Here is a 27,549-nt window from a genome sequence, read left to right as displayed (position 1 = left end):
GCTACCTGGTAGACAGACCTCATTCTGTTTGCACAATCTGAACACAGTGGAACACAGAAAGCCACCGGTCCGTGTGGCTGTCTCCAGAATTTCAGGCAGCGTCTCTTCCAAAGGTCGTGGGTGTTGAACTTCAGATCTTCTGCATGCAAGGCAGAAGCTATGACGCCCAAATTCAAACCTAATTCGTATCAGCTGCAGCATCCAAATGTTAACGAGTTCTAACCGTGGTTACCTGCAGTTTTAAACTCAATATTAGGAATTGCTATGTAGTATTTTGTGGAGTGTGTCATGATGTATTCAGAAGAACAGACCATCTGGATCAGATCAGAGGCCTATCCATTTCTACAGATGCCTATAGGAAGCATCTTCCCCAAAATGCCAGAAATTTATTACCCGAGACAAGTTGTAGTCTTTCTCTACTCGGGACTGATTTCTATCAAATACACACCCCATGCTGCAGTGAAACAGTCTTGCAGGCTGAACTGTGCTTCTTTGCATCTGTGTCATAAGAAAAGCTGTATCAGCAGTGGACAGCCAACCCCTTTGTGAAGTCTTGCAACCAAGGAAAGAAGGCAAGAGTCCACTCCCTTTATCTGTCCTGCCAGGAACTGGCATTACACAGGGAATAACTCTGGACCTAGGTTTTCTTTAGCCAACAGCTGTTGATAGACCTTTCGTCTTTCGAATTTCTCTGATCATTTAGCAGGCTTCTGCAACCTTTAGAGTTGTCTACCCCTTTTGAGATGGGGTAAACAAAACTCTACTATATTCAGATTTATTGATTTAGGACATGACCCAAAGTAGCTGATCAAACAAAAATGACACACAGAAAAAAAGCTTAAGTGTGTGTTTCCTTAAGTACATTGAGAATCAAGCCAAAGACCCATCTACTTCTGCATCCTGTTCTCACAGTGGGCAGATGCCTGTGAGAAGTTCGCACAGCTTCTTCTTCTTCTTCTTCTTCTTCTTCTTCTTCTTCTTCTTCTTCTTCTTCTTCTTCTTCTTCTTCTTCTTCTTCTTCTTCTTCTTCTTCTTCCTTCTTCTTCTTCCACTCGTAGCCAAGTAAGTTGCCTTCCATGAACACAATTTTAACAGTAAATCCGTAAATGACTGTAGAGGCCAATTCTGGATGCACACATCCTTCCACAGTTGGGACACAGTTTTCCAGGTGGGAGTTGATCACGGTGAAGGTTTGCCAAGCATGCCTTCCTCTTAGCACGTTTCTCCCTTTCATCCTGAGTTCGAGCGTCTTCAAAGCCCATGACATCTTTGGTAAAGGCTGTTCTCCAATTGGCCAGTGTTTCCCTGACAACTGGGAAACACTGGCCTGCGAGTGCTCCAGTTGGCTCCCCAGCAACTGGTATTCAGAGACATAATGACTAATATATAGTCATCACACAGTTAATAGAAAAATTGTAAAATGAGTTACATATCAGAAGTGTTCTTGTTTTGCTGCCCACTGTAGCTTTCTTGTGGTGCACATAATGTTCCTATATAGAAATTTAAGAAACAAATTAATGTGTGAAGCAACCTTCAACTTATTGCAAGTTTTCCAACTGACCCAAAGTTAAACGATATAGCAACTCAGTCTAGAGAGTAAGATGCACTTTGTAGTCAAGTAGGGTTAGAAACCTTTTATTTTTTAAAAAAAGAGTGAGATCCTACCTGGTTGGTGGGCTGCCAAAGCTAGCAGGTCAACACAAAGTTTATGTCTGGAATTCAATGGCTTTTCATACGCAGGTGCTGATTATTTGGCAAACATAATCTTACTGACCAGACAAGTGAAATACTGGCTGCTTTACAACCCTATATTTAACTCCACACGAGTGAACACATCTCTTAGGTTTCCCTCTTTAGTGGCCATATATTATGCTGCTAATATAGAGAAACTAGTATTGTAACAAAACTACGTCTACTCAGAAGTAAGCCCTATTCAATTCAATGGGACTTGCTCCCTGATTAATGGGGTTAGGATTGTGGGTTAAGAGATTTAAATGTATGGAAAATTGAAAATGCCCATGGATTGGCACCGAAGGTTTAAGGGAAGGTGTTGGTTAACTTTTTAAAAACAGAAACGAAAAGAATTGCCAGTTTAAAATCTGTCACGTGCCCATCTTACCAGCTAAACCCAGATGTCACAGAAAATGTAGCATGTGTGTACGAAGATTTCTTTTTCTTGCCAAAAAGGTGTGGTGTAAGAACAAATGACTCCTCGGGGAGACTCTGCTCATCCCTTGAGGACAGTGTTCAAAATTAGCCATGCACCAGGTGCATTTTATGTTAGGAGTCGTCCTACACACAAATAGGACCTTGGCAAAGACACATGCCCGACTGGCATGTTCTCTCCCTCCTGGTCGATCGTTTGGGAGCTTCAAAAGCTTTATCCAGCCCGAACATCACAGCGACTGATGCCAATTGACATCAGCACACTCAGGGATCCGCAGAGTATTCGCAATTTGCGTAACAGACCTCAGCAACTCAGCATTTGGCTAATCTATTTACATATCATACACTCATGGAGCACTGCAACATGGCTCCCTCTCTAGCATCAGACAGCAAAGAGAAAGAACAAAGGACAATAGTCCCACTTCACAGAACACAGTAACACAAACATCCTGTCTCTGTCACTTCTCACACTGTCATGTGATAGACAACAATCCCATGACTGCAGACACAGGGAATGAATCTCCAACATTTTACAACTGGCTACCAGCCACTTGCAACAAAACAAAGATGCCTGGGTGCCAGGATGGTGCCTGACATCACCATCTGAAGGTTCATGCCTGCAGATCATTGGATCTGGACTGTTTTCACACACTAATACCACGTCCTGTAGAATTCTACCAGTTATATTTTATCTACACAATCAGAATGAAGTTCAGGCACCAAAATGCTTTTTTTGCGCAGCCTGAGCAGGAGTGGTGAACAACATTATAGTTAATTGTTGTAGCTTGTCTTCACTTAACCCATCCCACTGCCCTGCTCACAGTTGTGAAGAATATTCTTATGTTATGAATGGTCCATGTCACTATTAAGAAAGAGGTAGGAATAGGCCAATATATATGTAGACTGTCCCTGGATAAAGTGGCTTTTCTTTTTTATGTTCTCAAAGCTAGTTCAAGGTTGCCATCTGAACTAGCCAGATGTTTAACTGATAATCAATCACAGTCAGTCCATAATTTGAAAAATAAGACTTTAGATCCGTCTTGCCCCAAAATGGCAACTAGACATTCTGTTTTGGCAGCTGCAACCTTGGCTTAAGGTGCCAGTTGGGGCCCTAGCCTATATATCTGAGTTTCTAACATTGCTGGAGGAGAGGAAAAAGCACCCTGCTGGAACAGACTACAAAGGCCCCTATAGCTCCAGCATCCTCATAAGTGAGCCAGGGCCAGCCTACCCATGAGGCAAGGTGCAGCGACTGCCTTAGACTGCCAATTCAGCAGGGCAGCAGATCCCAATGTCGATATTTCTTGCTGCCCTGCTCCCAATGACAAACTTTCTTCTTCCCTGGTGGGGAGGAACAATTTTGAGGTCCCAACAGCAACAGACCCGCCAAATGTCCCTATTTTCCAAGGGCAGTCTCAGATTACAGAAGCTCCCCAGTCTCTGATTTGTCCCACTTTTCCTTAGGATGTCCCTATTTTCATTGGAGAAATGTTGGAGGATATGGAGTTATGCAATCCCCGAGTCAAGGAGATAAGTAACTATATACAGTGGTACCTCGGGTTAAGAACTTAATTCGTTCTGGAGGCCTGTTCTTAACCTGAAACTGTTCTTAACCTGAGGTACCACATTAGCTAATGGGGCCTCCCGCTGTTGCCACGCCGCCGCCGTGCAATTTCTGTTCTCATCCTGAAGCAAAGTTCTTAACCTGAGGTACTATTTCTGGGTTAGCGGAATCTGTAACCTGAAGCATCTGTAAACTGAAGCGTCTGTAACCCGAGGTACCACTGTACAACCTTTATAAGAAATCTGAAAGCATTTTTTTATATAAGAAATCTGAAAGCAAGGTTTTTTTTAATGTTTAATGTTTTATTATAATTTATTTATTATGTTTTTATCCTATGTTGGAAGCCGCTCAGAGTGGCTGCGGCAATTCAGTCAGATGGGCGGGGTATAAATAAAATACTACTACTACTACTACTAATTGCACACCCTCCAACATTTCTCCAATGAAAATAGGGACATCCTAAGGAAAAGTGGGACATTCTGGGATCAAATTGGAAACGGTCCTTGAATGTGTAATGTTTTACAGTGGTACCATGGTTCCTGAATGGCTTAGTTGTTGAACAAATCAGCTCCCAAATGCCACATACCCGGAAGTGTTCCGCTTTATGAACGTTTTACAGAAGACGAACGTCTGACACAGCTTCCGCTTGAGTGCAGGAAGCTGCTAGAACCAATCAGAAGCCATGCCTTGGGTTTTGAATGGTTTCATGAGTCAAGCGGACTCTTGGAACGGATTAAGTTCGAGAACCAAAGTACCGCTGTATTATGTTTTTATATATGTTGGGAGCTGTCCAGAGAATAATAATAATAATAATAATAATAGCAGGGTGCATCTCTATTTTCATCTGAGAAATGTTGGAGGGTATGCAGCAACTCCTCCCTGTTTGGGGTTCCCAACCACCGAGAAAGAAGCGCCGAAAGAGGGGGGAAAATCAAAGGAATAAGAGATGAAAAACCCTGAAACTGCAAAAGGCTGACAACTTGGGGAGTTGTGTAGGAGGGGGAGTGAGGAATAGAAGCTACAGAGTCAGGAGGCTGGAGCGTCAACGAAGCCCTTTTATACCGTCCAACATTTCTCCAACGAAAATAAAGATGTCCAATTCATTCATCATCATCATCATCACTACTACCCGCCCACCTAACTGGGCTTCCCCCAGCCACTGTGGGCAGCTTCCAACATAGATAAGAACATAATTAAACATTAAACGTGTTGTACATATACTGTAGTTAACTTATCCCGTTGGCGGGGCGGGGGTCCCGTTCTTTCTCCAGAGCAGAAGCAGCCGTCCCCCTCCCGGCGATGCCGCTCTGCGCATGCCTCCCTCTCCGCCCGCGCCCGCGCCTCCCTCCCCCACCTCTCTCGGGGACGCGCCCGAAGCCCCGCCCTTCCTGCTCGAGCGAAGGCGGGTAGAGCTGGGCCTTTACTGCTGCTGCCGCCGCCGCCGCTCTTCCTCCTCCTCCTCTTGCCGTTGCTGCTGCTGCTGCGGATTCGGGTGCCGCCGCCTCCGCCTCCCCCTCTCCTCCTTCTCGTGGCCGGACAGGGGAGAAAACGAAGATGGCGGACCTGGAAGACCAGCTCTCCGAGGAGGAGAAGGTGAGGCGGGTGTCGTCGCCCTGGGGGGGGGAGCGGGGCTGCGTCGCGAGGGGCGGCGGTTGCTGCGCCTCAAACTGAGGGGGGGGGGCTTTCTTCCTTTCCCTCGGCCCCGTGAAGAGGAAGGAAATGGGGCCCTTGTCAGCCGATGGCCGGGCGACGAGAGGAGGAAGGCGCCTCTCCTGCTGCTGCTGCTGCTGTCCGAGGGCCCTTCCCGCCGCTCCTTGTACGGTGCGAGCGCTGAAAATAGGCTCCGGGCGCCGGGCTGGGGCTGCGGCAGCAGAAGCGAGGCAGGCGGGGCAGATCCGGTGTCTGCTGGGCGAGACTTCTCTCCCCTCGGCTCCTTTCTTCCTCCTCCTCCTCCTCTCGGCTCCCCCCCCCTTCTCTGAAGGCCCGAGCTGATGGGTGGAGGGGGCGGGAGAGGCTTAGGGGTTTCGCCGCCTCTCCTCCGCGACCGGCCTTTCCCCCGGCTCTTCCGGGTGTGAGTTGGGCAGGGCAAATCCCGCCACCACACCAGGGCTTTGGGGTGGGGAGGAAGAGAAATAACCATAGGGTGTTTCTTCTTCTTCATGGAATTGTAGATTTGGAAGGGATCCTGAGGATCATCTAGTCGCAGCTCTTGGGGTGGGAGGAAGGGCAGCATCAGAGCAGATTGCACATGCAGGTTGCATGCTGTATTTAGTTGGAGCATATTTTTTAAAAATTATAAAGGGTGGGTCTTCTGCCCCTTCTCTTTCATGTTTAGTTCATCGGTAAATTCTGATGCATTTTATCTATAGTCCCAGAGAAGGATGGGTTATATATTATATATTATAATATATTATATATTAATGTGTGATCAATTATTTCATTTCGAGTGTGTGGTGTAGGAGCTCTGCTGAAGAAAGGGTGCTGTCTGTCTCCCCTGTCACACATTCCAGGGCCCCTAGTCCTGTTAAATTGGGTTTTGAGGAAGGGTTGGTTGGAGGGGTTTGTGCTTCTTTGTCCCAGGCACTGAGTACCTGAAGGATTTGAAGCATCTGATTCTTTCTTCATTCATGGGTTTCATTCTTTCAGCCTTGCCCTCCTTAAAGATGCTCTGTAGACTTTTGGATATGATGGCTCAGTGTGACTTTGGGGAGATGGGGCTCACATGTTACATGATAGCAAACTGATGTTTGCCACCAAGCATACTTGTGGATCCATCTTTCTGGCAAGTGTACTTGTAGCATGTGCACGTTTACAACAGGTGTCTGTCACTTGCTTCTACTGTACAGTGGTACCTCGGGTTACAGACACTTCGGGTTACATGTTTTCAGGTTGCGTACCACGGGAAACCCGGAAGTACTGGAAAGGGTTACTTCCGGATTTCGCCGCTTGTGCATGTGCAGAAGTGCTAAATTGCATCATGTGCAGAAGCAGCGCTGCGGGGTGTGGATGTGCCTCCATCACGGATTATGTCCTCAACCCGATTTTCCACTGTACTTTTAGATTTCCGTTTGAAGTTGCACCTTAAAATGAAAGTTCCTCCACAGTATCTGGAAAGGGTAATTGTGAGTGTATTTTGCAATTGTCATCCGTAAGAGGGGACTCCTTCATGATAAATACTATAAATGTCAATTCCTTATTATTGAATTCCACTGCCCTATAGGAGGGATGTCCAACCGGTCGATCGTGGGGTGTCCCTTGTCGATCCTGTTCAATCACGTGATCCTGATTGATCTTCAGAAACACACACACACACACACACACACACACACACAACTTTGGCTCATCCTCCCTCCCAAAAGCTCAACAACTTTGGTCAATTCAATGGGTAGATCACTGCCAGTTTTTTTATAGCGGGAGTAGATCGCAGTCTCTTGGAAGTTGGATGTCCCTACCCTATAGTTAAAAATGCATACCATTATTTTCAAGAGAAAGTGCCAGGCTGAGGAACACCAACACATAAAATAAGTGGCTTGCTCACTTTTGTCTCTCCATTTGAGCTCGTATTAACTGCAGTTGAAAATGCAAGAGATTTTAGAGCTATTGGATAGTGGTCTAAATAACAAGACAATGATGCAGTGTTTACATTGTCTTTAGGTATTACACTATCACTTTCCTATCATCAAGTTTTCAAGACTGAGCTAGCTACAGAAAAATATGTATGTGTTTATGAAAAGCTTTTTACAGCTTTGCCTCTTAATACAAGAAAATTCTGATGTGCAAGGAGAAATTTTTTAAAAAGAAACTAAAATAGCTTAAGTGACTCATTCTAGTTCCTGTGGGTAATTGTGTGCATACAGTTCAAATGAAATTTGTTGAGTCTTAAGTTCTGTTTTCAGGTCTTGTCAAGACATGCAAGGAGGTCGTCTCCCTTCTCTAACATGGTCTTCAGTGGCAATCCTAAGCGACCATATACTTCAGAGTTAGCCTTATTGAACTCAGATGGACTCAGTATAAGATTTGGCTGTGAAAGGTATTCTTTCATGTTGCCTTAAATTTCTAATGGTACAGTTGTGCTGTGTAGTTCTGTTTACATGCACCTCTGCCCTGAGTAAGGAGGCAATGCAATGCCTGCTTATAGAAATCACTTTCTTTTGGTAATAGAAATTATTAGCTAGACACAACCTTCTTATTAGGTTGAATAGAATAAAATAAAAGGAAGTTGCCTCATAATTTTTTGCTTAATGTAGTAGATTTATGTCATGTTAAATCTGTTACATTTTTAAGTGCCACAAGGTTGTTCTCGTTACAATGATATTGCTTCTTATTCTCTTCTCTAGTGTTCATTATCATGTTGGTAGCCAGTGTAGCACCTTTAAGACTTATTTAATACGATCCCTCCTTAGTGACTCAGTCAGGATTTTAGTGGCCATATTTTGTACTAGTTGTCATGTCTGGACCACCTTAAAGGGTAGACCCTTGTAGAGTGCATTACAATAATATAGCCAAGAGGGTGGATCACTGCAGCCAGGTTATTGCAGTCCATGAAGGGCTATAGCTGGTGAACTAATTTATTGAAGGAAGGCACTGAAGTGACCTGAGCCTGCAGTGGAAATGCTGGATCCATGGCCCACAGCACCTCTATCCTGATTCAGCTTAATTTATTTAGCCCTCCAGCCCATCACTGACCCTAGACAGCAGTCCAGCACTTGGACAGCCTTCACCTGATTATGATAGCATGGATGTAGAGCTAGGTGTCATTGTCATACCAATGGCAAATTCCCTCCTACAGCAGATTCATATATATGTTCAAAAGCATGAGGGACCCCACATCAGAATTACCAAAGAGCAGAAGTCTCCCAGCTATCTCAAAATGGCCTGGAAGGTAGGAGTTGGTTCAGATTGGACATTTGCTCTGGCATCACATGGTCCCTTGTGCCAACTAGTTTGCTTTGTTTGTGTTCAGGGAAGTAGCACAAAAAAACAGTTAGCGATTGCTTATTAACCTAAGATTCCAGTATATAACCTAAGATTGCAGTTTATAAATAAAGCATGATGAGGGAAGTATGTATAAATAGAAACAATGAAAACCCACAATAAACCCTGTACAGTACAAGTATTTTCTGCAGCCTTTTCAGAATTCCGGTAGATAAATGCATATGAGGCATATGAGACAGAAGCTCAGAAGCATTTATCTACTGGAATTCTGAAATATATGAGAGCCTTGGCAATTCTTTCAGCAATATATCAGGAATACTTATATTTTCATTTGGAAACTGAATTATAAATTTCTCTACTTGTTGGCTGAAATGGAAATAAGATGCTGATTAAGAGAAGCAGTATCTGACTTCTCACCAAATTAGTAGAGATTTATATTGTACAAGATATTCTCTGAAAACTGGGCTATGATAGCACTCAAAAGCTATATTGCTTGCTCTGGAGAACCCAGCTCCCTGGTACAAGGCAGTTTTCATTTGAGATACTGCTTTATTATGAATTTTCCTTTTCCTGGTTCTAGGCTAGTTCGCTTGTTCTTTTGCCTGCTACAACAAAATATTAGTTCAGAATTTAAAGTTCTGTGGCTGAGACAGAAGAACACCATTGAGGTGGATTTGTCTATCAGTGTAAAAATGTTGACTTAGTTTCTAGGATAAGTGAACAAAAGAAAATAGAATGTTTCCTATACCTTTCTTTGGCCTACTTGCATCCTACTGAAAAGTTTCTTGGGTGGGGGCGGTCTTGAACAATGCAGAATGAATGGGGTTCGGGGACTGCTGAGGAAGTGGGGAATTGACTAAAGCTGAACTGCCTTTCACTCTGCTCCCCCAGTAGAGTCACTTCTTTGGGAAGGGCAGTAGATCAGCAGTAGAGCATCTGCTTTGCATTCAGAAAATCCCAGGTTCAGCTTCCAGTATCTCAAGTGATGGGTGAGAGAGACCCCCAGTCTGAAACTGAGAGCCACTGCCAGTCACTCTAGAGTCTAGACAATATTGAGCTAGGTGAACCAGTGCTCTAACTTGGTATAAGGCAGCTTCCTCTGTTTGTATGCCACATGGTTCCGGAAAGCCACTCCCATCACTCTCTGGGAGAGGCTATTCGGGAGGATAAAGGCAGCCGCAGAGGCAAGGACACTGGAGACTTTTCTTCTGTGAACTTTCTTCCATTCATTTACCTTAGAATACCATAAGCTGTCTTCGCTGTACACTTCTTTAAAAGGGGAAATTCAGATGCATTGAGTAATAGTTAAGGGTGTGCTTGATGGAAAGAATTTGAGGAACTTCCTGTTTTTCCGAATTCGGGGCACCACTTCGATTGTATACTAAATTTTCCTGCCTCATCAGATTTCATTGGCTTGGTTCAGGCATAACCAAGATTTGTTTGGCAGGATCAGGAGCAAATCCTGCACACCTTCTCTCCACTTTCACGTTTGGCTTAATGAATAACTTCCTGGTTTTCAGAAATGATAGCTGTGATTACATCTGAACTGGAAGACCACAGCTTGCTTACGCCCTGTAAACAAGGAGTAAATTATGGAGGGCTTGTTTGTTTATTTGAGGGAACCAAAATAGTGCCCCTATAAATACTTTTCACAAAAGGGTTATTCACGCAGGCACTTTAATTACAGTCTCGGAGTTCCATGCATTGGGACTACCATGTAGAGGCTGTGCAAAATCCTTCTTGGAAGTCCAGTGGTACCTTGGGTTACAAACGCTTCGGGTTACAAACACCTCAGGTTACAAACTCCGCTAACCCGGAAGTGGTACCTCAGGTTGAGAACTTTGCCCCAGGATGAGAACAGAAATCGTGCACCGGCGGCAGCGGGAGGCCCCATTAGCAAAAGTGCGCCTCAGGTTAAGAACGGTTTTGGGATAAGAACGGACCCCTGGAATGAATTAAGTTCTTAACCCGAGGTACCACTCTATTTCTGTTCTTGAACACTTTTATACCTTAAATTTTAGAGTGCTCCTGAGTGAATCCAGTGCCAGCCACTTCAGAGCTTCTGAATGGATAACTACCAAAAGCAGCACATTTGGTGCCAAATCTAAATATCGCTAAAAGGAAACCATGCTTATAAATCAGCAGGACCGCACTCTAAGGCTTCTGATTGTTTATTTGTGTCGTAGCTTTACGTGTCCCCCACTTGACGTCGTATGTCCTGCACCTGATGTCAGGCAATCAACAAGTGGGCATTGTGGAAGGAAAAGGATTTTCTGCAGACCAGATTGGGAGGCCTGGTGAGCATAATTAGGTCTGTGGGCTGGATGTTCTCCACTTGGGACTTCTCACCTTCATGAGTTGTGCACCCTGTTGTAGGAAACTTGACAGTGGCCAAAATCAAGGTGAAACATGCATACCATGTTTTTACATGTCATGTTGCCAGTGCTATAGACTTAAAGGGTTTGCAGATACCATAGTGAGGAGCCTTTGCATATCTTCCATCAGCATATCCACTCAAAGGATATGAAGGGAAGGATTGGTCAATGATGGAAAAATTGCCTTCCAGGAAATCTCATTTCCTATAAATGATCTTGCTGAGGAATCCCAGGGTTTCTTGGAAATGGATATAGTTTGAAAAACACTGCTTATTCAAAGACTGCAACAATTACATTTTCACAAGGTCTGTTCCAGGATTCCCAGGAATTTGTAAGTGTCTGTCATAGAGCATTCTTCCTTTCGAAACACCATTACACATTTTCTTGCAAGCACTGCTATTTGATCCCTTTAGGAATCCATTTCCAGATTGTCGACTGTAGCAAACTATTTGGTTACTAGGACAGGTAAAATTTCAAGCCTTCTGTGTTTCAGTTTAAAGTATTATCTGAATAAATGGAACATGGCAAGCATGGCAGGGGGAGGAGAAGTGCTATAAAAAGGAGGCTGATAGAGATAAATGGTAAACTATATTGCTGGTTCTAGATTCAGGTAGGTAGCCGTGGTGATCTGACACAGTCGAAATATATAAAGAAATTGTCCAGTAGCACCTTAGAGACCAACTAAGTTTGTTCTTGGTATAAGCTTCAGATATGAAGAAGATTTATATTGCTGGTGTATTTGCTATGTAAGGTTGTCATATTTAATGTGAGAAGGTCTGTGTGCTTTTAGAAGGGAGAATTTCTACCACTGTAGCACCCCAGAGCTATACTTGCTGAAATTCTGTGGAACTACAGCAAATGTAACCCACATGTCCCATGTTGAATCTGACAATTGTATGAGCTTGGAAGATATATAGGGTACCTTAACATAACTGAACACACTGCAAATGTAAAATTTGAGTATAGTTTATTGTATCGTTGACCCTCCAGTTCTTGACCATTGCTTTTTATTTTGTTGCCATTTTTAATAATTTCTTCCATCACAGATCTCAGGTAAAATTAAATTTAAAACAACAATACAATAAGGAAACCAAGCAGCTAAAACAATGGCTATATTACACTGCAAATTGGATTTTTATTTAAATCTGAGCTGACAATTAATGACCCACAAATACTCAAAAAAATAACCATGTTTTAACTTGACACCAAAACATAGAAATAGTTGGCACCACCAGTGATATCTCAGAGGGGAGGACAGTGAGGGTACCACCATGGGGAAAGCCCTTTCCTGCATCCCCACAAAATTAGTGACTCCTAGAAGTGGGACACAAAGAAGAGCCTCCCCAGATGATATTCAAATGGGTGGGGAACTTCCAGTCCATCTTGACCTGTCAAACCATTTCCCCTCACATCGCACCCACCTGTCAATCTGTTGGTGTAATTTATAATGGTGGGAGGCTGTCGTTTAATTCTGTGTTGGGTGTGCACACCTTTTTCCCAGCAGAGGAACAGGAGAATTTAATCCCAAGCGAGGTTAAATCCTGCTCACTTTGGTTGTGTGCGCCCGTTCCCATTTTTGAAGGCATCTACTGTTCGCGCAGTCAGTGCTTGCAACATGCAGCCCCCCCCCCCCGCCAGCTGATGAGAAGGAGAGAAAGAAGCACTTCCTGGCCCTATATTTAGTCCTTCTTAAAGCGCCATGGTTAGGGCTGGCAGTGCCACTTGCACTGTGGTTCCCAGGCTGGCTGGCATTAGGGAACACAGCACAAAGGATTTTGCCAGGTATGTGGGACAACCCACATGCCAAACGTGATGTCATAACAGGGTGGTTGACCTCCAGAGCCATAAAGTCTTAAAATCTGGAAAGGACAATATAGTAAGACGTGCATCTTCATATATCTTGGTCTCAAGTGTTTAAGAGCTTTACAAGTTATTACTAACAGCTTGATCTCAGACCGGAATTGTTGTGGCAGCGGTACAAAACAGGTGTCTCATAGCTCTGACAAAAATGATTTATTTATTTTTCAAACAGTGCCTTTTTGCGATTATGAAAGGAAGCTTTAAGATCTGTTTTATTGGGAAATAACTTTAGTTCTGAAAGGCTACATTTTGAAAAGATTTCCAAACAAGGTGGCACAAACTATGAGGATTACATTTTTGTGTGACTTTTTGGGTTTTATTGTTACATGCAGTTCACGACCAAATCCAGGATTTCTTGGATACTGAAGGCTACAGTTCTTAGTATAGCCATATATAATGTAAGATATGGGCAAAAGATGCAGCATTTCACACGTTTTGTAGCCAATCAGCTCAAGATTGAACTTCTTTCTTTCTTTGATGTAATCTGGCTGTTCTCTGAGTCGTTCGAGGAGGCAGCATATGACCAACCCGCTTTTCTTTCTGATATGGCATGAGTTGCTCAAGACAACTTAGTGAGCTTCATGGCTGACTGGAAATTGTAAACCACCCACAAGTCAAATATTGTGTTTACCGCACTGCGTTGACTCTGGTGGCCTACCTAGGTGTCATGAACTATATGTTAGCATGCATTTCATGTTGTTCAGTTGTAAAGCGGGATGGTTAGAATGCAGAGTGCAATGCAAAGAATCAGAAGACAAGAAGAGGATGCAACTTTTCTCCTATCAGAGCCTGCTTCTGGCTATGATCCTGGCCAGAAGAATAGCAGGCCAGGGACAGTGGGTTAGGGTATGTGGAAGTTCTTCAGTTTGCATTACCCCCCCCCCCCCATGTCCCAGTTTATATCTGGCCAGCTCCTGTGCTTGAAATTGTTCTATTTTGTTTATATCTTCCTGAGATCTTTTCTTGCTGTCATTTAATAGTCATGTATTTTGTTGATTCATATCTAAACTACTGTAACTTGACTTCAAGAACTCACAATGGCACTGATGTGCACATTGTCATTGCCTTATATAGGCATGTACATGCCAGGTTTTTTCTTTTTTGCCTGAAACCAAATCAGTTTCCGTTGTGGTCATAGTCAGGAAGGCTAGTGGTAAGAAGAGCATTTCAGTTTATGTCATCTCAGATATGCCTTGAAAACACACACACACACACACACTACATGCCTGCTTTTAATATTCAAGAGGAGGTGGAATAGTATGTTTCCGACAAAGTCCAGATACCATTCTTGAAGAAACAACACAGGACTGACTTTTGGGTTTTTAGAAATGCCACCCCATTATCTTAACTATTTCTTTTTAAATGCAAAGTAATTACTATATATGAAAGAGCTGTTTGAACATACAGTGATACCTCAGGTTAAGAACTTAATTCGTTCTGGAGGTCCGTTCTTAACCTGAAACTGTTCTTAACCTGAGGTACCACTTTAGCTAATGGGGCCTCCCGCTGCCGCCACGCCGCCAGAGCACGATTTCTGTTCTCATCCTGAAGTAAAGTTCTTAACCCGAGGTACTGTTTCCTGAAGCGTCTGTAACCCGAGGTACCACTGTACTTGTTCTTAACGGTTTCTTAATTAAAGTCATTTTATCATGCATGCTAACATGTCTTCTCAAAAGTGTATTTCATTTAAATGAGTGGGACTTGTTCCCAAGTAATGCTGAGGATTGCAGCCTTGATTGTATAACGCTGAAATCAGTTGGGATTTTGACCTGTATAAATCCAAATCCAAATGAGTAACACCTTGTAATATCAATATACTATTATGCACTTGATGAGGAGCTTTGAGCGTTTTATAAAGTGCAGTAGTTCAGACATTCAGTATGGAAGAGATGACTTGGGAGTGGTAGCAGTGCAGGAAATCATCGGTTGAAGCAGCAAAAAGTCAGTCAACTATAGACCTGCCCATGCTAGCTCATCCCTTAAGCCAGAATTGGCCAAGATTGAGACAGGAGACAGAGCTTCTCTATGTCTCAGCAGAAAGCCAGTCTGCCTTGGAAGATGCTGTAGAGGGATTTTTTGAAATATTGAACTGTGTACAAATACTTTTAAATAAATATGTTGATGATGCTTCTGGCAATTATTTAGGACATGCTTTTTAAACACACATGTAACCTTGTTTTGGTGAGACGTCACAGAACTACGTTGTGTTTCCTATTCCAGAAGATAGTCCTCCAGCTATGCCTCAGGGATTTTCATGCCCAGTGAAGTTCAGATTGTTACATTTTCTATTACAATTCTGTCTTTAATAGTACCTTTGAGAATGTTTTGTGCTGGTTATTTTGTGTTGGAAATGCATTTGGTCTGATTTGACCGTAACAGGCAGTAGAAGTATTTCTTCATCTCGCAGAGCATCTTGCTATTTTATGCTTCCTCTTCTAAATTAACTTAGCCAAACATCTCTCTTTAACACAAGACTTTGCATTCTCAGGTGGTATTAGGATGTAATTTGGAGCTCAGTTATTTTCCAGTTAACCTTTTAAAGTTATTATAGAATGAAATAGATTTCTCCCATTTAAAACTTTCTTATGATTACTGTATGATATACTTCTTGTTTCCATTTTAGGTGCGCATAGCAGCGAAATTTATCATCCATGCTCCCCCGGGGGAATTCAATGAAGTCTTTAACGGTGAGTGTTCATGCTACTTTCTAGCTCTCATGTTGATGGTTTCAGTTGCCCTTTATGCAGGCTTTACAAAACAAACTTTTGAAAAAAAACAAATCAGGATGACACTTAGGAACTTCACATTGCTTGCTCTCATGTTTCCTTTTCTTTGTCTATTAATATAATTTCAAGACTGTTAGAGGACAAGAGTGTTCCACTTCCTATTTTAAAACTTATCAGCACTTTTTGCTTAACTTTTGCCAAGTGATACCCCTGTTACATTACATAAAGTAGCTCTAACACCACTTGCTACTGCTAGAAATCTTTGCCAATTCATTTCTTCTGTGGTTGGCAATGCAGAGTTATAGCCAGTTTGGGGAAAATTCCAGGAGCATTATATGCCTACCAATTTAATGCTAGGACCCAGGAAGTTGCTATTTTCCATCTCTGAACATGGCCAGTACCCTAAAACTGACACTGTTTTTTCCACGCTTGTCCTGTAATAGATTACTTCCTCTCATGGAAAACATGTATTTTCCAGTTAGCATTTTCACCGTGTACTAATGCTCAGTATTTTTCAGATGTTCGATTGCTGCTTAATAATGATAATCTTCTCAGGGAAGGAGCAGCTCAGTAAGTATCACCACCATTTATTGCTTCTTTCAATGTGTTAATGCTGAACGGATGCATTTGTGGGCAGCTTTTAATAGGTTGTGTGAGGATGGGATAGACCAGCCCCCCCCCTCCGCTTTTTCATTGGGTTCCTTGCTGCCTTCTCCCAGAAGTAAGACATATCTACTCAATATGACTTTTTTGGGGGAGGGGCAGTGATCCCAGCCCCTAGGCCAGCAGCGCTGCTGCATCCATAACCCTGCGGCTCACACTGGCGGGTAGATAAGGGTGGAGAGGCAGGAAAAGTATGTGATTAGATTTTATTCTGCATATAATGTATGAATGGTGTTAAAGATCACTGGGAATCCAAAGGTTTGCTACACATTATGAGATTTCTGCACCAGTAATCAACCTATATCTATTTACCAAATAAAATTAACTTTGTCAAATCTTAGCACAAACTGGATTTATTTTAATAAAATTCATAGTTTTATTATACAGGAACACAGGATCTGATGCCCTTAACACAATTTGAAAATTTATTAAGCACAGTGGGTAGAGGAGGCGGAAAGGATTAGTTTCTATGCTTGATGTTTCTTAATGTTGCAAAAAAAATATTTTTACTTGAAGCCTCCTATCTTTGTCTCTTTCAGTGCATTTGCACAGTATAACTTGGACCAGTTTACTCCAGTGAAACTAGAAGGCTATGATGAGCAGGTAAGACTATGGTTGAATTTAAGTTTGGCGTAAGGGTGGGTGGGCGGGCATGCTCAGTACTCATTGGGCTGTGTTAGGGTGGGACTCATTAGGGGTTATTTTGTAATATATACATGTGTGCATATACACACCGGGGGGGGGGGGAGATAATACGTATAGTTCACTTTATAGCCTCAAGAGGCTCTCAGAGTAGCTTATGAACGATTCTCAGAATAAAATCACACTCAAACCTAATGCTAGAACAGAAGTTACATGGTGTCTATATGAAATCAGTTCTTCGCTTGTGTCATTCACTGCAATAGCTCCCACCCAAATCCTTTGAGGCAAGGGAGTGAGGTTGAGCAGCTCAATCTTGCTTTTTACTACTACTACTACAAATACTGAGTTTCCCTCTAGCCAACTAATGCCTCCCTTAAAAAAATTATTAAATATTTCTTAGTTCACAAAAATACGTGCATTGTCTCTTTTTTCAAGTTGTGTTTTCTACAGATCAGTTTCATTTGTTGTGAGACATCAGTGTTACTAATACCTCCCTTTTGTGTGTGTGGTGCTGTATTGGCTCAGGAGGAGACACACTTGCCTCTGAACTTCAGAGAGAGAGACAGAGAGAGAGAAGAGAGATTAAATATATTAGTTTACTCTTTCTCAGTGCACTTTTGTAATGACAATCCCACAACTTTATCTTGGTTTTTAAAAGAACAATGTGTCTTTCTTTTCTAAAAGTACCACTTTATAAAATGAAATGCATAATTTTTGAATAACAGTATTGAACTATTCTGGTTTCTCATAGAAAGTAGAATTCCCAAACTAGAATTTGAAAACCAATGTAATGTATAGAGCTGCTGTGCCATGTATTTAATTAAAAGGTGCCATGGTACAATATTTTGCTACAGTTCCATTCTTTTATTTGATGGTGTTTCCTGTGTTCTTTATAGTCTTTTTACAATTGCCTTTAAACTCTCTGTGCAGGTTTTAATAACAGAACACGGTGACTTGGGCAACGGAAAGTTTTTGGACCCGAAAAACAAGATCTCTTTTAAATTTGATCATTTAAGGAAGGAGGCTACTGATCCAAAGCCTCATGAAGTTGAAAATGCAATTGAGTCATGGAGAAACTCCATAGAAACAGCAATGAGAGCCTATGTGAAAGAACACTATCCAAGTGGTGTTTGCACAGTAAGTGTTGCAGGATCTTGAAATTGCTTGGGTGGGTTAAACCCATTATTTGGTCTGTTGGCTTGAATTCAGATATACGGGTGGTATACAAACATATTAAATGAATGAATTTAGACTGTGGCATAACTGTCTTACATTTGTGTTACAAGGTGTATGGAAAAACAATTGATGGGCATCAAACAATTATTGCATGCATAGAAAGCCATCAGTTTCAAGCAAAAAACTTTTGGTAAGTATCATATCAGTCATCTGTAAATTGGTTTCTTTTCTATTTTATTTTGCTCACCCCATTAAAAGTTACATTGGACTTCCATTTTCAGCATATTCAGTGTTTAGAACCTATATTCATGGCATTAAAACTATAGCAAGAGCTTGCAAACTCTGGTCTGCGGACAACCAGTAGTCTACAAGCTTCATTCAGGTGGTCCACAGTACACCTGCAAATATACCAGCAAAAGTCATACAGCACTGAGCAAAAGTCATATAGCATTGCAATTGCTATAACAGATAGAGAAACTATTAAGTGGTTCACCTCAGCAATTTTCAAGTGATCTACGAGGGGGGAAATATTTTGGGAATTACAGAGCTATAGTATTCAGATTTCAACTTTTGAGCACAATTACGCTCTGTAAAAATGAAGATAGGAATGTATTTGGAAAAATATTTTAGACTGGGTTTGTGAAAAATGTCGTAAGATACGTTTCCAAAATACACAGGTATGGGAAAATATAAGTATTGCAAATTTGCAGTACAGTACTTACCCTGTTTCTCATATTATAAGACATACCCATAAAATAAGCCATAGCAGGATTTTTAAGCATTCAAGGAATATAAGCCATACCCCGAAAATAAGACATAGTGATAGGTGCAGCAGCAATGCCGGCCGCGGCAGGAGGAGGAGGGAAAAAATAAGACATCCCTTGAAAATAAGCCATAGTGTGTTTTTTTGAGGAAAAAATAAATATAAGACATGTCTTATAATATGAGAAACACGGTATTTAGTTAGATAGAAATCTATTTCCAAAATGTATTTTCAACATGTTGGTTTGTTTTATGGATTTCATCTCATGTGCATGGAAATCATGTTGCAACTTTCTGCATATTGTTTACAAACAATTTAAGTTTTTCAGTTTACACAATTTGCTTTCAGTATCCCATCAAAGCATTCTTTTTCATAATAGTTTTTAAATCTAAAGGACGTGAAACTCAATGTTTTGATTCTCCACCACATGTTTGCTTACCTAAAGTTTTATTTCATTTAAGGAATGGTCGTTGGCGGTCAGAATGGAAGTTTACAATCACTCCTTCAACCACTCAGGTGGCTGGTATCTTGAAAATTCAGGTAGGCTGTCTCTAATTTACGGTGTCTGATAGATAAATCCCACGTAACTCTCAGAACACTTTCTTTTTTAAGGTTTATATTCTTCATTTCTACCATAATCAAAGAAATGATTACACAATAGATTAATAAATAGCAAATCAAAATTATTAGTGGCTTCCTGGGACGGATTATCTAAGAGAAATTATCAAATCCCAAAACATATTGCGTCAGAGCTATAGAGTAAAACACAGCAAAAGCAGCAATAGATGCATTAGGAAACCACTAAGTGCTGTTCAGAACTAAAAATAAACAAACCCAGATTATGCTCAGTCAACCAAATTTCCTTGGTGTCAGCGAAACTTTCTAGGGATGGATTTCTATAAATAGGGTACAACCATGGAAAATGTCCCCTTTGGTAGTCGTCCAATCACTGCCAAAGGCAAGTACCCATAGAGAACATATAATAGTAGTGACTAAGCTGTGATGCTCCAGGTATTTGTGGGCTCTTGGTCATTGGCCATACTGGCTGGGGCTGATGTTTTTTCAAATATGAACAGCACCAGGAAGACCTGAAGTCAGATACATCTGGCCAACCGTGCTAATTTCAGTAACCAGGCAGATTTATTTGAAAGAAGTTGTATTCTAATCCCAGTCTATTTAGGATTTTATGGTTGAGAACCAGTACTTTGAGTTCTGCTGAAACAAATTGTTACATAACCATTATAGTGATTTATCACTAAAACAGTAATTAAGTCTACACCTTCTAAGCATTTATTCCGCTATACAGTTGGCTAATCTACTTCTAAATCAATTGTTGTTACTATTTTTTCTTTTTAAAAAGTAGCTAAAGAAATAAAGGCAAAATAAGTAATTGTGGATATCAGGTTTTTCAACGAAATCTTCCCTTTACATTCCCTTGCCGTACACTCTGACAATATGTATTCTGGAGTTTCAAAACCCTCTCCTTACTTCCCTCATCCCCCCTCCTCCCCAAAAGAAGCTAGAAGTGAAACAGAAGGAGCAAACTTCTAAATCTGCAGTCCATATTATTCAAATAAAACATGCACTCTAGTCTGTAAAGAAACTAATGGAAAAAGAGACAAATGCCTCAGTCTACTAAAGGTTGTTTTGCTTTGTTGAGAGGAGGTTTTGTCAGTGGAATGGGAAAGGGAACCCGTTTTGGGCTTAGGGGACCTTAGAGAGCAGACTTAGGAGATGCATGAGGGACTGCAGGGGAGAGGGGGAATTACTGAAAGGGCTTCCATCAGCAAAATGGCAATGTTGGATAGAACCGTAAGTGCTAATTCTTACGCAACTGCATTTTGAATGGGGTGTAATATTGCTCACTCTTCCTAATACGCAGTGCCATTTTCCCTGTGCGGTAATCTTTATCCCATTTCACTTTGTACGTAGGTTCATTATTATGAAGATGGAAATGTTCAGCTAGTGAGTCATAAAGACATACAGGATTCTCTAACAGTGACTGTGAGTATCTTTCTTTTGTAGGAAACATTTTAAATTAGTCACATAAGGTTGAATCCAGAGTTAAATGTGTGTGTGACAAGCCTAGTTTTCCCTGAAAATTTGCTCCTGGGGGCAGGGGCTCTGCTTGATAGGATAGACAGTGGTGCAGGTTGAAGGGAGGGGTCCTCAGAGGAGCAGGTGATGACACTTTCTATGTGTGCGTTATTCTCGTGGAAGGTTCCTCCACCTGATTTTCAAGGATTCTCCTCAGCCCCCTGCACCAAATTGTAATGAGCTGTCACACATTTGTTCAAAACATTGCACTTTTTAAAAAATAGCATCAGACCCCCAATGCAACTGATTTTGAAAGCCCCATTTTTTAAAATAGAAAACAACAACAGTTTGCCCTGAAGAATGGGGTGCTCTGTTCAAGAAACGAAATATAATGCCCACTTCAGTATGTGGAACTAGATACATTAGTGTTTTTTGGTTTGTACCTGCACGATCTATGATGGAGCATCTATTTTCTGTACAGGAATTCATGCTCGGGAAATTAAATGGCTTTTTGGATGGCTTCATTTTGATGCAAAACTAGGCCAAGTAACAAGACTTTGGCCTGTTAAGAATGCTGTGAATTGAAGACACAAATCAAATCCATTTGATTTGGAAACATGGCGATTAGAGGAGCAACGTTAGTGGAATTTACAGCTTCTAGAGCAGGCTTCCTCAACCATGGCCCTCCAGATGTTTTGAGACTGCAATTCCCACCATCCCTGACGACTGGTCCTGCTAGCTAGGGATCATGGGAGTTGTAGGCCAAAAACATCTGGATGGCCGAGGTTGAGGAAACCTGTTCTAGAGCAGGCATCCCCAAACTTTGGCCCTCCAGATGTTTTGGGCTACAATTCCCATCATCCCTGACCAGTGGTCCTGTTAGCTAGGGATCATGGGAGTTGTAGTCCAAAACATCTGGAGGGCCAAAGTTTGGGGGTGCCTGTTCTAGAGCCTTAGTATTGAGTTTAAGTCATAGCTGCTTCAGGAGCCTTGCTGGAAAACTGAGAAAATCTCTCAAACAGAATGAGAGCTGTGCTAAAGTACCATGGTCAGCTGTGACACTTGTCTCAATACTCTTTCTGTGTCTTTACTATTTTCCAGATAGTGCATGGTCCTATGTTGCTGCAAAGTACATAATCGGGCTCTTGCTTGGCAGATCAAAGAGTAGAATCTCAATACACAATCTGCCTAAACCCAGCTCTAGCCTTCTATGTTAAACGTATGCATTGTAATGCGTAATGCAGAAGGGGCAGTTGGCTCTTTGTTTATGAGCTCAAAAAATGGAGCTTTAATGAGTGTTGGATCCCTGAAACCTCAGTAAGAGAGTTGACAATCTGCAGAGAGCTGTCCTCTGAGTGACAATAAGCTGGGGAACAGAAACCGTAGTTGACTTGAGTTTCCCTTCTCTTCTCTGACTTGTCTGAAAAATATTCTTGACTCGCTTCCAGAAGGGAAGTTTAAAAACTGCAGAAAGTCCTGCAAGGTCCACTTCTGACAAGATGAGAAAGCGTGGGAGCTTGTAAGTCACCAGTAAAAAAAAAACTAATGACAAGCATCCCCACAGATGACACCTGTGTTTTGCAGATAATGGTGACAGGTTACAGGCTTGTTGCAAAGCTCACAGAGAATGTGTAATAGTGGGGGGAAACCTGTAATTGTTTATATTCATTATAATGTTTGAAATTACTGTCTTCTGGAGATGATTGTTTAGTGCAATATTAAAAATTTTCCTCTTTACCCTAGAATGAAGCCCAAACAGCAAAGGAATTTGTAAAGATTGTAGAGGCTGCAGAAAATGAATACCAGGTATGTAATAAGTCTGCAATATACAATGTAGTTACTTTCCTGAGTCTTTTTGACAATGTTTTTACTACAATATGTGTTCAGGAGCAGCCAGAAAATGGGTGGAAATATTCAGAATCTGAAATCCTTAGTAGCAGAGAAAGGGCAAAGCTTTGCTTGGTGTGTACCTTTCTATACCCATTTAATAAACGCATATACACCCTCTTTCCGAGGATTTCAGAATGTGAATTCAAATACATAACACTCAAAAGGCCACTTACTTCAAGTAATGGGCGTTACTATGGGGCCTTACTACTTTTTAAAGCCTAAAGTTGTTTCTATTTTTAAATAAATATCTGTGGTTGTAGAAACTGCTTGTCTTAAATCAGACCTCTGAACGGAAAACATTGTATAGTCTGCAACAAATTTCAAAATTTACTTTTTGGCCATAGCCATTTAGAATACAGCTAGTTTTGTTGATGGGAAATGAACCTGTTTACCCCAGACGTTGTGTTTCCTTTTCCTGGAATGGATTAAGGAGTTAAGAGTAAGGAATTGCTTGGTTCTGTTCTCTTCCCCCTCCCTCTTTTGTATGTGATGAAACCAATTCAGTTTAACACAGCAAGGGCATGTGTGATTAATTCATAAAAGCCAGTAAACAGGTATGCATTTTTTAGGGGAATATGCTCCCCTCTCTGTATTTTCTTTTGTGCCTTCCATAGTTGAAGGATGTCCAAAGTAAGATTTCTATCTAACTATGTTATCCATATTTAATTACACCATCTGAAGCACACTTGTTTCTGATATCAATGTCAAAATAAGTTCCGTCAGATGCGGACTAGTTTAGTTTTTGCAGGTTAGTTCTTACATCTGTTTTCACATCAAACTGTGTATTTCTATAATCTACATGTTCTACCTTTTCCATGAACAGACTGCTATCAGCGAAAATTATCAAACTATGTCGGACACTACTTTCAAGGCCTTACGGCGACAACTGCCAGTTACTCGCACAAAGATTGACTGGAACAAGATCCTTAGCTACAAGATCGGGAAAGAAATGCAGAATGCCTAAAATGAAGGTTGCAAAGCTGGATCTTTTCGGTGTCCTTGTATACAAAATTAAAGTGATTGCAAAGGTATTCGGAATTGTTAAAGTCACCCAGTCAGCATGGGCATTTGCCATTGAAAATCACTGTACGTAGTTTGGTTAGAACACAGGCTTAGCTAATTGACCATTTTACTTTGTCCTTTTGTTTCTCCTTTAAAAGGTTACAAAAAATCAGTGTAGCTGAAAATGTTGAGAGCTTCTGATATATTTAGACTTTTTTTTATAATGATGACATGCCTATAGTTTTCAGTTCAATCAAAAACAATTTGAGAAATATTTTTTGCATCCGGTGATCACTTGTCGCTTCGCTTTCGTGCAAAAGGGCAGCTTCTAGAACACAGTTCCCTAGAACAAGTTGTTATTGGACATCGCCAGTTTCACATTCAACATGGATTTTAGCCATGTGTATTGTTGTAGGAATAATTATCCCTCCACTGTATGAAGGCCTGCAGAAAGCATTCTATATCCAAACCTTTTCAGTTACTTAGCTAGCTAGGTGTTAACTTCTTCTTTTTTTTAAAGAAAAAAGAAAAAGGCCAAGGTCTAATGCTGTTTTTAAGGTGTTGAAATTAAATATTAGTGCTTATTTTGGAAATGCATTTAGTGCTCTGTTCCTGACAGCTGTTCAAATGAGATCGGATTCCATCAGTCCTCAAGTTAATTTTTACCATGCAGCCACAATTGTATTATAACAACGCATATTGTAATATATATATAATCCTGTACTCATTACTGTGTCTGCTAGTTTTTTTTTTCTTGGATTGAACTGTACTAAAATTCAATGTGACATTAAAAATAGCAAATTTTCTATTTACTTATGATTATTATTTCAAAACAAAAATGAAGGGGCAGAAGATGAAAATAAATAAATCCTCAGATTTGGGGGAGGAGGGGGCGTTGAAACAACAGTCTTCCGGCAATGATGAAAAATAATCAAGGTAGGATCCAGATAGATCTCCTGGGAGTCCACCGCCAGATCTGGTGCCTTCCAGATGTTTTGTGATGTATCTGTTATCAGCCCTGGCTGGGATTGATGAGATTTGTAGCCCAGCAACATTTACGATTTTCTCAGCTTGCTATTTATCTGTACACTTTTTATCATCTGCTTCCTTAAAAGCACCTCTATGTGAGAAATGCATAGGACCATTTTTTATTTTACTTTCTTTGACATATACATTTGGTCAGATACAGGGCATAATTTGGAAATGTCCTGGGAATTCCCAAAAGTGGGAGGGAGTGGAAAGGAGGGGTGAAGGAAAGTTGCAATGAGGTGCAAAGGTATTCTGGAGCAAGTATGGCTGATTATCACTCTTGGTCATCCACCTTTGGCATTATACTGGCCATGTCAGTTAGTATTCACGTTTCACCAAAACCGCTTGACCGATTGCATTCAAATTTTGACACAATGCCGCATGAAAATGTGAGAGCAAGCCCATACCATTTTCAAAGACAGATGTCACACCTGTGTGTGGTAAAAAACCCCAAAACGTGTTTCAAAACACCACTCACACGAAAATGCATTCTGGGAAAAGAACCAGGTTGCAAACCAGTGCCCTCTACCGGCAGCTAAACTGGTACTACACCTATAGAACCTTCCCTCTCAGCAGCACCTCAGCTCTTGTTTACATACTAGGCCAAAGCCTTTACAGACTAGGTCACTAGGCTGAATGGAAGTACTGACTTGCCTGGGTGGGGGTTGGGGGGAGGAGGGGACATGGTGGGACCAGTCACAGGGATGAGCCGGGGGTGGGGGGAACAGGGAGCGTGATACGTCATGGGTTGGGACAGGGTGGGGGGAATCACAGGGATTAGCCACAGCAACACGTGGCAGGGCCAGCTAGTTTTCATATATAAATAATGCCCAGGACAAAAAGTGCAGCAAGTTTTATGCACCAATGGGAGATTCAGCCTTCTCTTAAATAATGATGTGCTACATAGAAGCCTTTTTTGAAACACAATTTCTAAAACCTGTTTAGAATGTGTAGCATAGGATATGGTGTGGAAAAATTCCACCGGGTGTGTGTTTGAGCCCTTGGTTGAGCTCATGTAACGTAGCTCCAAGTTACCAGTATCTAGGAGTATGAACTTTTCAACCCCCCCCCTTTTATTGCTGCAGGATAAGTTAATATTGAACGCATATGTTCCCAGGACAAGAGAATATAAGAGGCATGAGAATCTGTGTCTACATTTCCTCTCATCCTAGGTGACGTAAAACAAAGAAAACATTCCAATTTACAGATACTCTTAATACTGCATGGATGAATAAACTGCTGTTAGGTACGGTAATTAAAATTTTAGCAGAAGTGTTTCACACAATAGCAACACAGCCCTGTATAGCATTATTGATTATGAGTTGTTAAGTGTTAGCACTCTACTGGCAAACAGTGATCAGGAGTGAGTATGCCAGGTAGATTTTCTGCAGATTTTGAGGAGGGGGTGAACACTTGTTTCTTTCTCATGCTTATTGTAGGGAGTAGGTTACCTAAACAGAAAGAGAATAGAAGAGGAAATACCTATCACAGTTGAGGTGAAGCAACTAATAACCACTATGCTAATGTATGCTACAGCCTTAGTTAATTCTGCTTTAGAACCTGTTTCTGCATTGACTCAGAATCTTTAGAATTCTTGGTGAAGTTCATTCAGTTGTCCAGAAGCTTTGTTCAAACAGGAGGCAGTTATATCCTTCAGGGGTTTTTGCATGAATCCCTTTTGTCCAGGTCATGTTCGCATTGCATTGAAGGTCCATCTGGCTAAGTTAGGAAACAGAAGGCAGGATATTGCATTAGTGATATTTTCTTGGGCTCTTCCTCGTCCCCTGACCTTTTTCTCCCATGCAAATTCCTTCATAGGAAGCCTATACACTATGGTTTTTATTTCCAGTCCATGTAGTTATATACAAGAGGAAGAAAAAAAAAGATGAGCTCTGATTCAGTTTCAGAATGTGTTACTGCTGGGCACTACCTATTGAGAGTGTGTCTCTCACACTCTTAAGTGTAACAGTTCACATGCTGCTGCTGCTCCTAAAACGTTATCATCAGGCTTCCTTAAATACATAGTGTTGCTTTGTAGATAATGTGGCAAAATAAAACCTCAGGACTCCCTGGTTCTGAATGGGGCAACTGTGCCCCTGAAGGACCAGGTGCGCAGCCTGGGAGTCATTTTGGACTCACAGCTGTCGATGGAGGCACAGATCAATTTTGTGTCCAGGGCAGCTGTCCATCAGCTCCATCTGGTACGCAGGCGGAGATCTTACCTGCCCGTGGACTTGTCTCACCAGTGGTGCATGCTCTGGTAATCTCCCGCTTGGACTACCGCAATGCACTACGTGGGGCTACCTTTGAAGGTGACTCGGAAACTACAACTAATCCAGAATGTGGCATCTAGATTGTGACGGAGTGGCCACTGAGACCATATAACACCGGTCTGAAAGACCTACATTGGAAATAATTTTTTCCCCAAAGGAAATTATATGAACCATCTTTGGGATGGTAAAGCTGCAAAGTTTACCTTCGCTGAGGCCCTAAAACAGCTTTCTTGAAGAGCAGTGACCATCTTTGCTGTGGGAGAAACAAAGGCACTGTGCACGAGTTGCAATATTTGCCCTTCCTATTTAAAGCAATAGGGAATGGGGAAAGCAAATAACAGAACAGAAATGGAAAGGACAAGCAATCTGTGATTTCCTTGAATTTTTGTATGCATTAAAATGAGCAGAACCAGAGGGATGTGTTTTACACTTTACATGGCAGCAAGTT

At 41.5% G+C, this 27,549-nt stretch overlaps 1 protein-coding gene across 2 annotated transcripts; it reads left to right on the top strand.

Annotated features, from left to right (window-relative positions):
- Nucleotides 1-5,127: 5,127 nt before the first annotated feature.
- CAPZA2 (capping actin protein of muscle Z-line subunit alpha 2) lies at nt 5,128-24,611 on the top strand. 2 transcript variants are annotated; one of them, XM_035127964.3, is made up of 10 exons: nt 5,128-5,323; nt 15,524-15,587; nt 16,145-16,196; nt 16,829-16,892; nt 17,862-18,068; nt 18,218-18,297; nt 19,332-19,410; nt 20,803-20,874; nt 22,651-22,713; nt 23,621-24,611. In XM_035127964.3, the coding sequence occupies exons 1-10, from the start codon at nt 5,285-5,287 to the stop codon at nt 23,759-23,761; spliced, it is 861 nt and encodes a 286-aa protein (XP_034983855.1). In that variant the 5' UTR covers nt 5,128-5,284; the 3' UTR covers nt 23,762-24,611. The 2 variants fall into 2 exon arrangements, with proteins under 2 accessions (XP_034983855.1, XP_088532634.1); XM_088676508.1 differs by lacking the exon at nt 5,128-5,323 and adding an exon at nt 6,796-6,852.
- The last annotated feature ends 2,938 nt before the right edge of the window (nt 24,612-27,549 follow it).

This window comes from Zootoca vivipara, chromosome 9 (assembly GCF_965207765.1).
Source record: "Zootoca vivipara chromosome 9, rZooViv2.hap1.1, whole genome shotgun sequence".
Classification (NCBI taxonomy): domain Eukaryota; kingdom Metazoa; phylum Chordata; class Lepidosauria; order Squamata; family Lacertidae; genus Zootoca; species Zootoca vivipara.
This window is presented reverse-complemented; position numbering and strand designations above follow the sequence as displayed.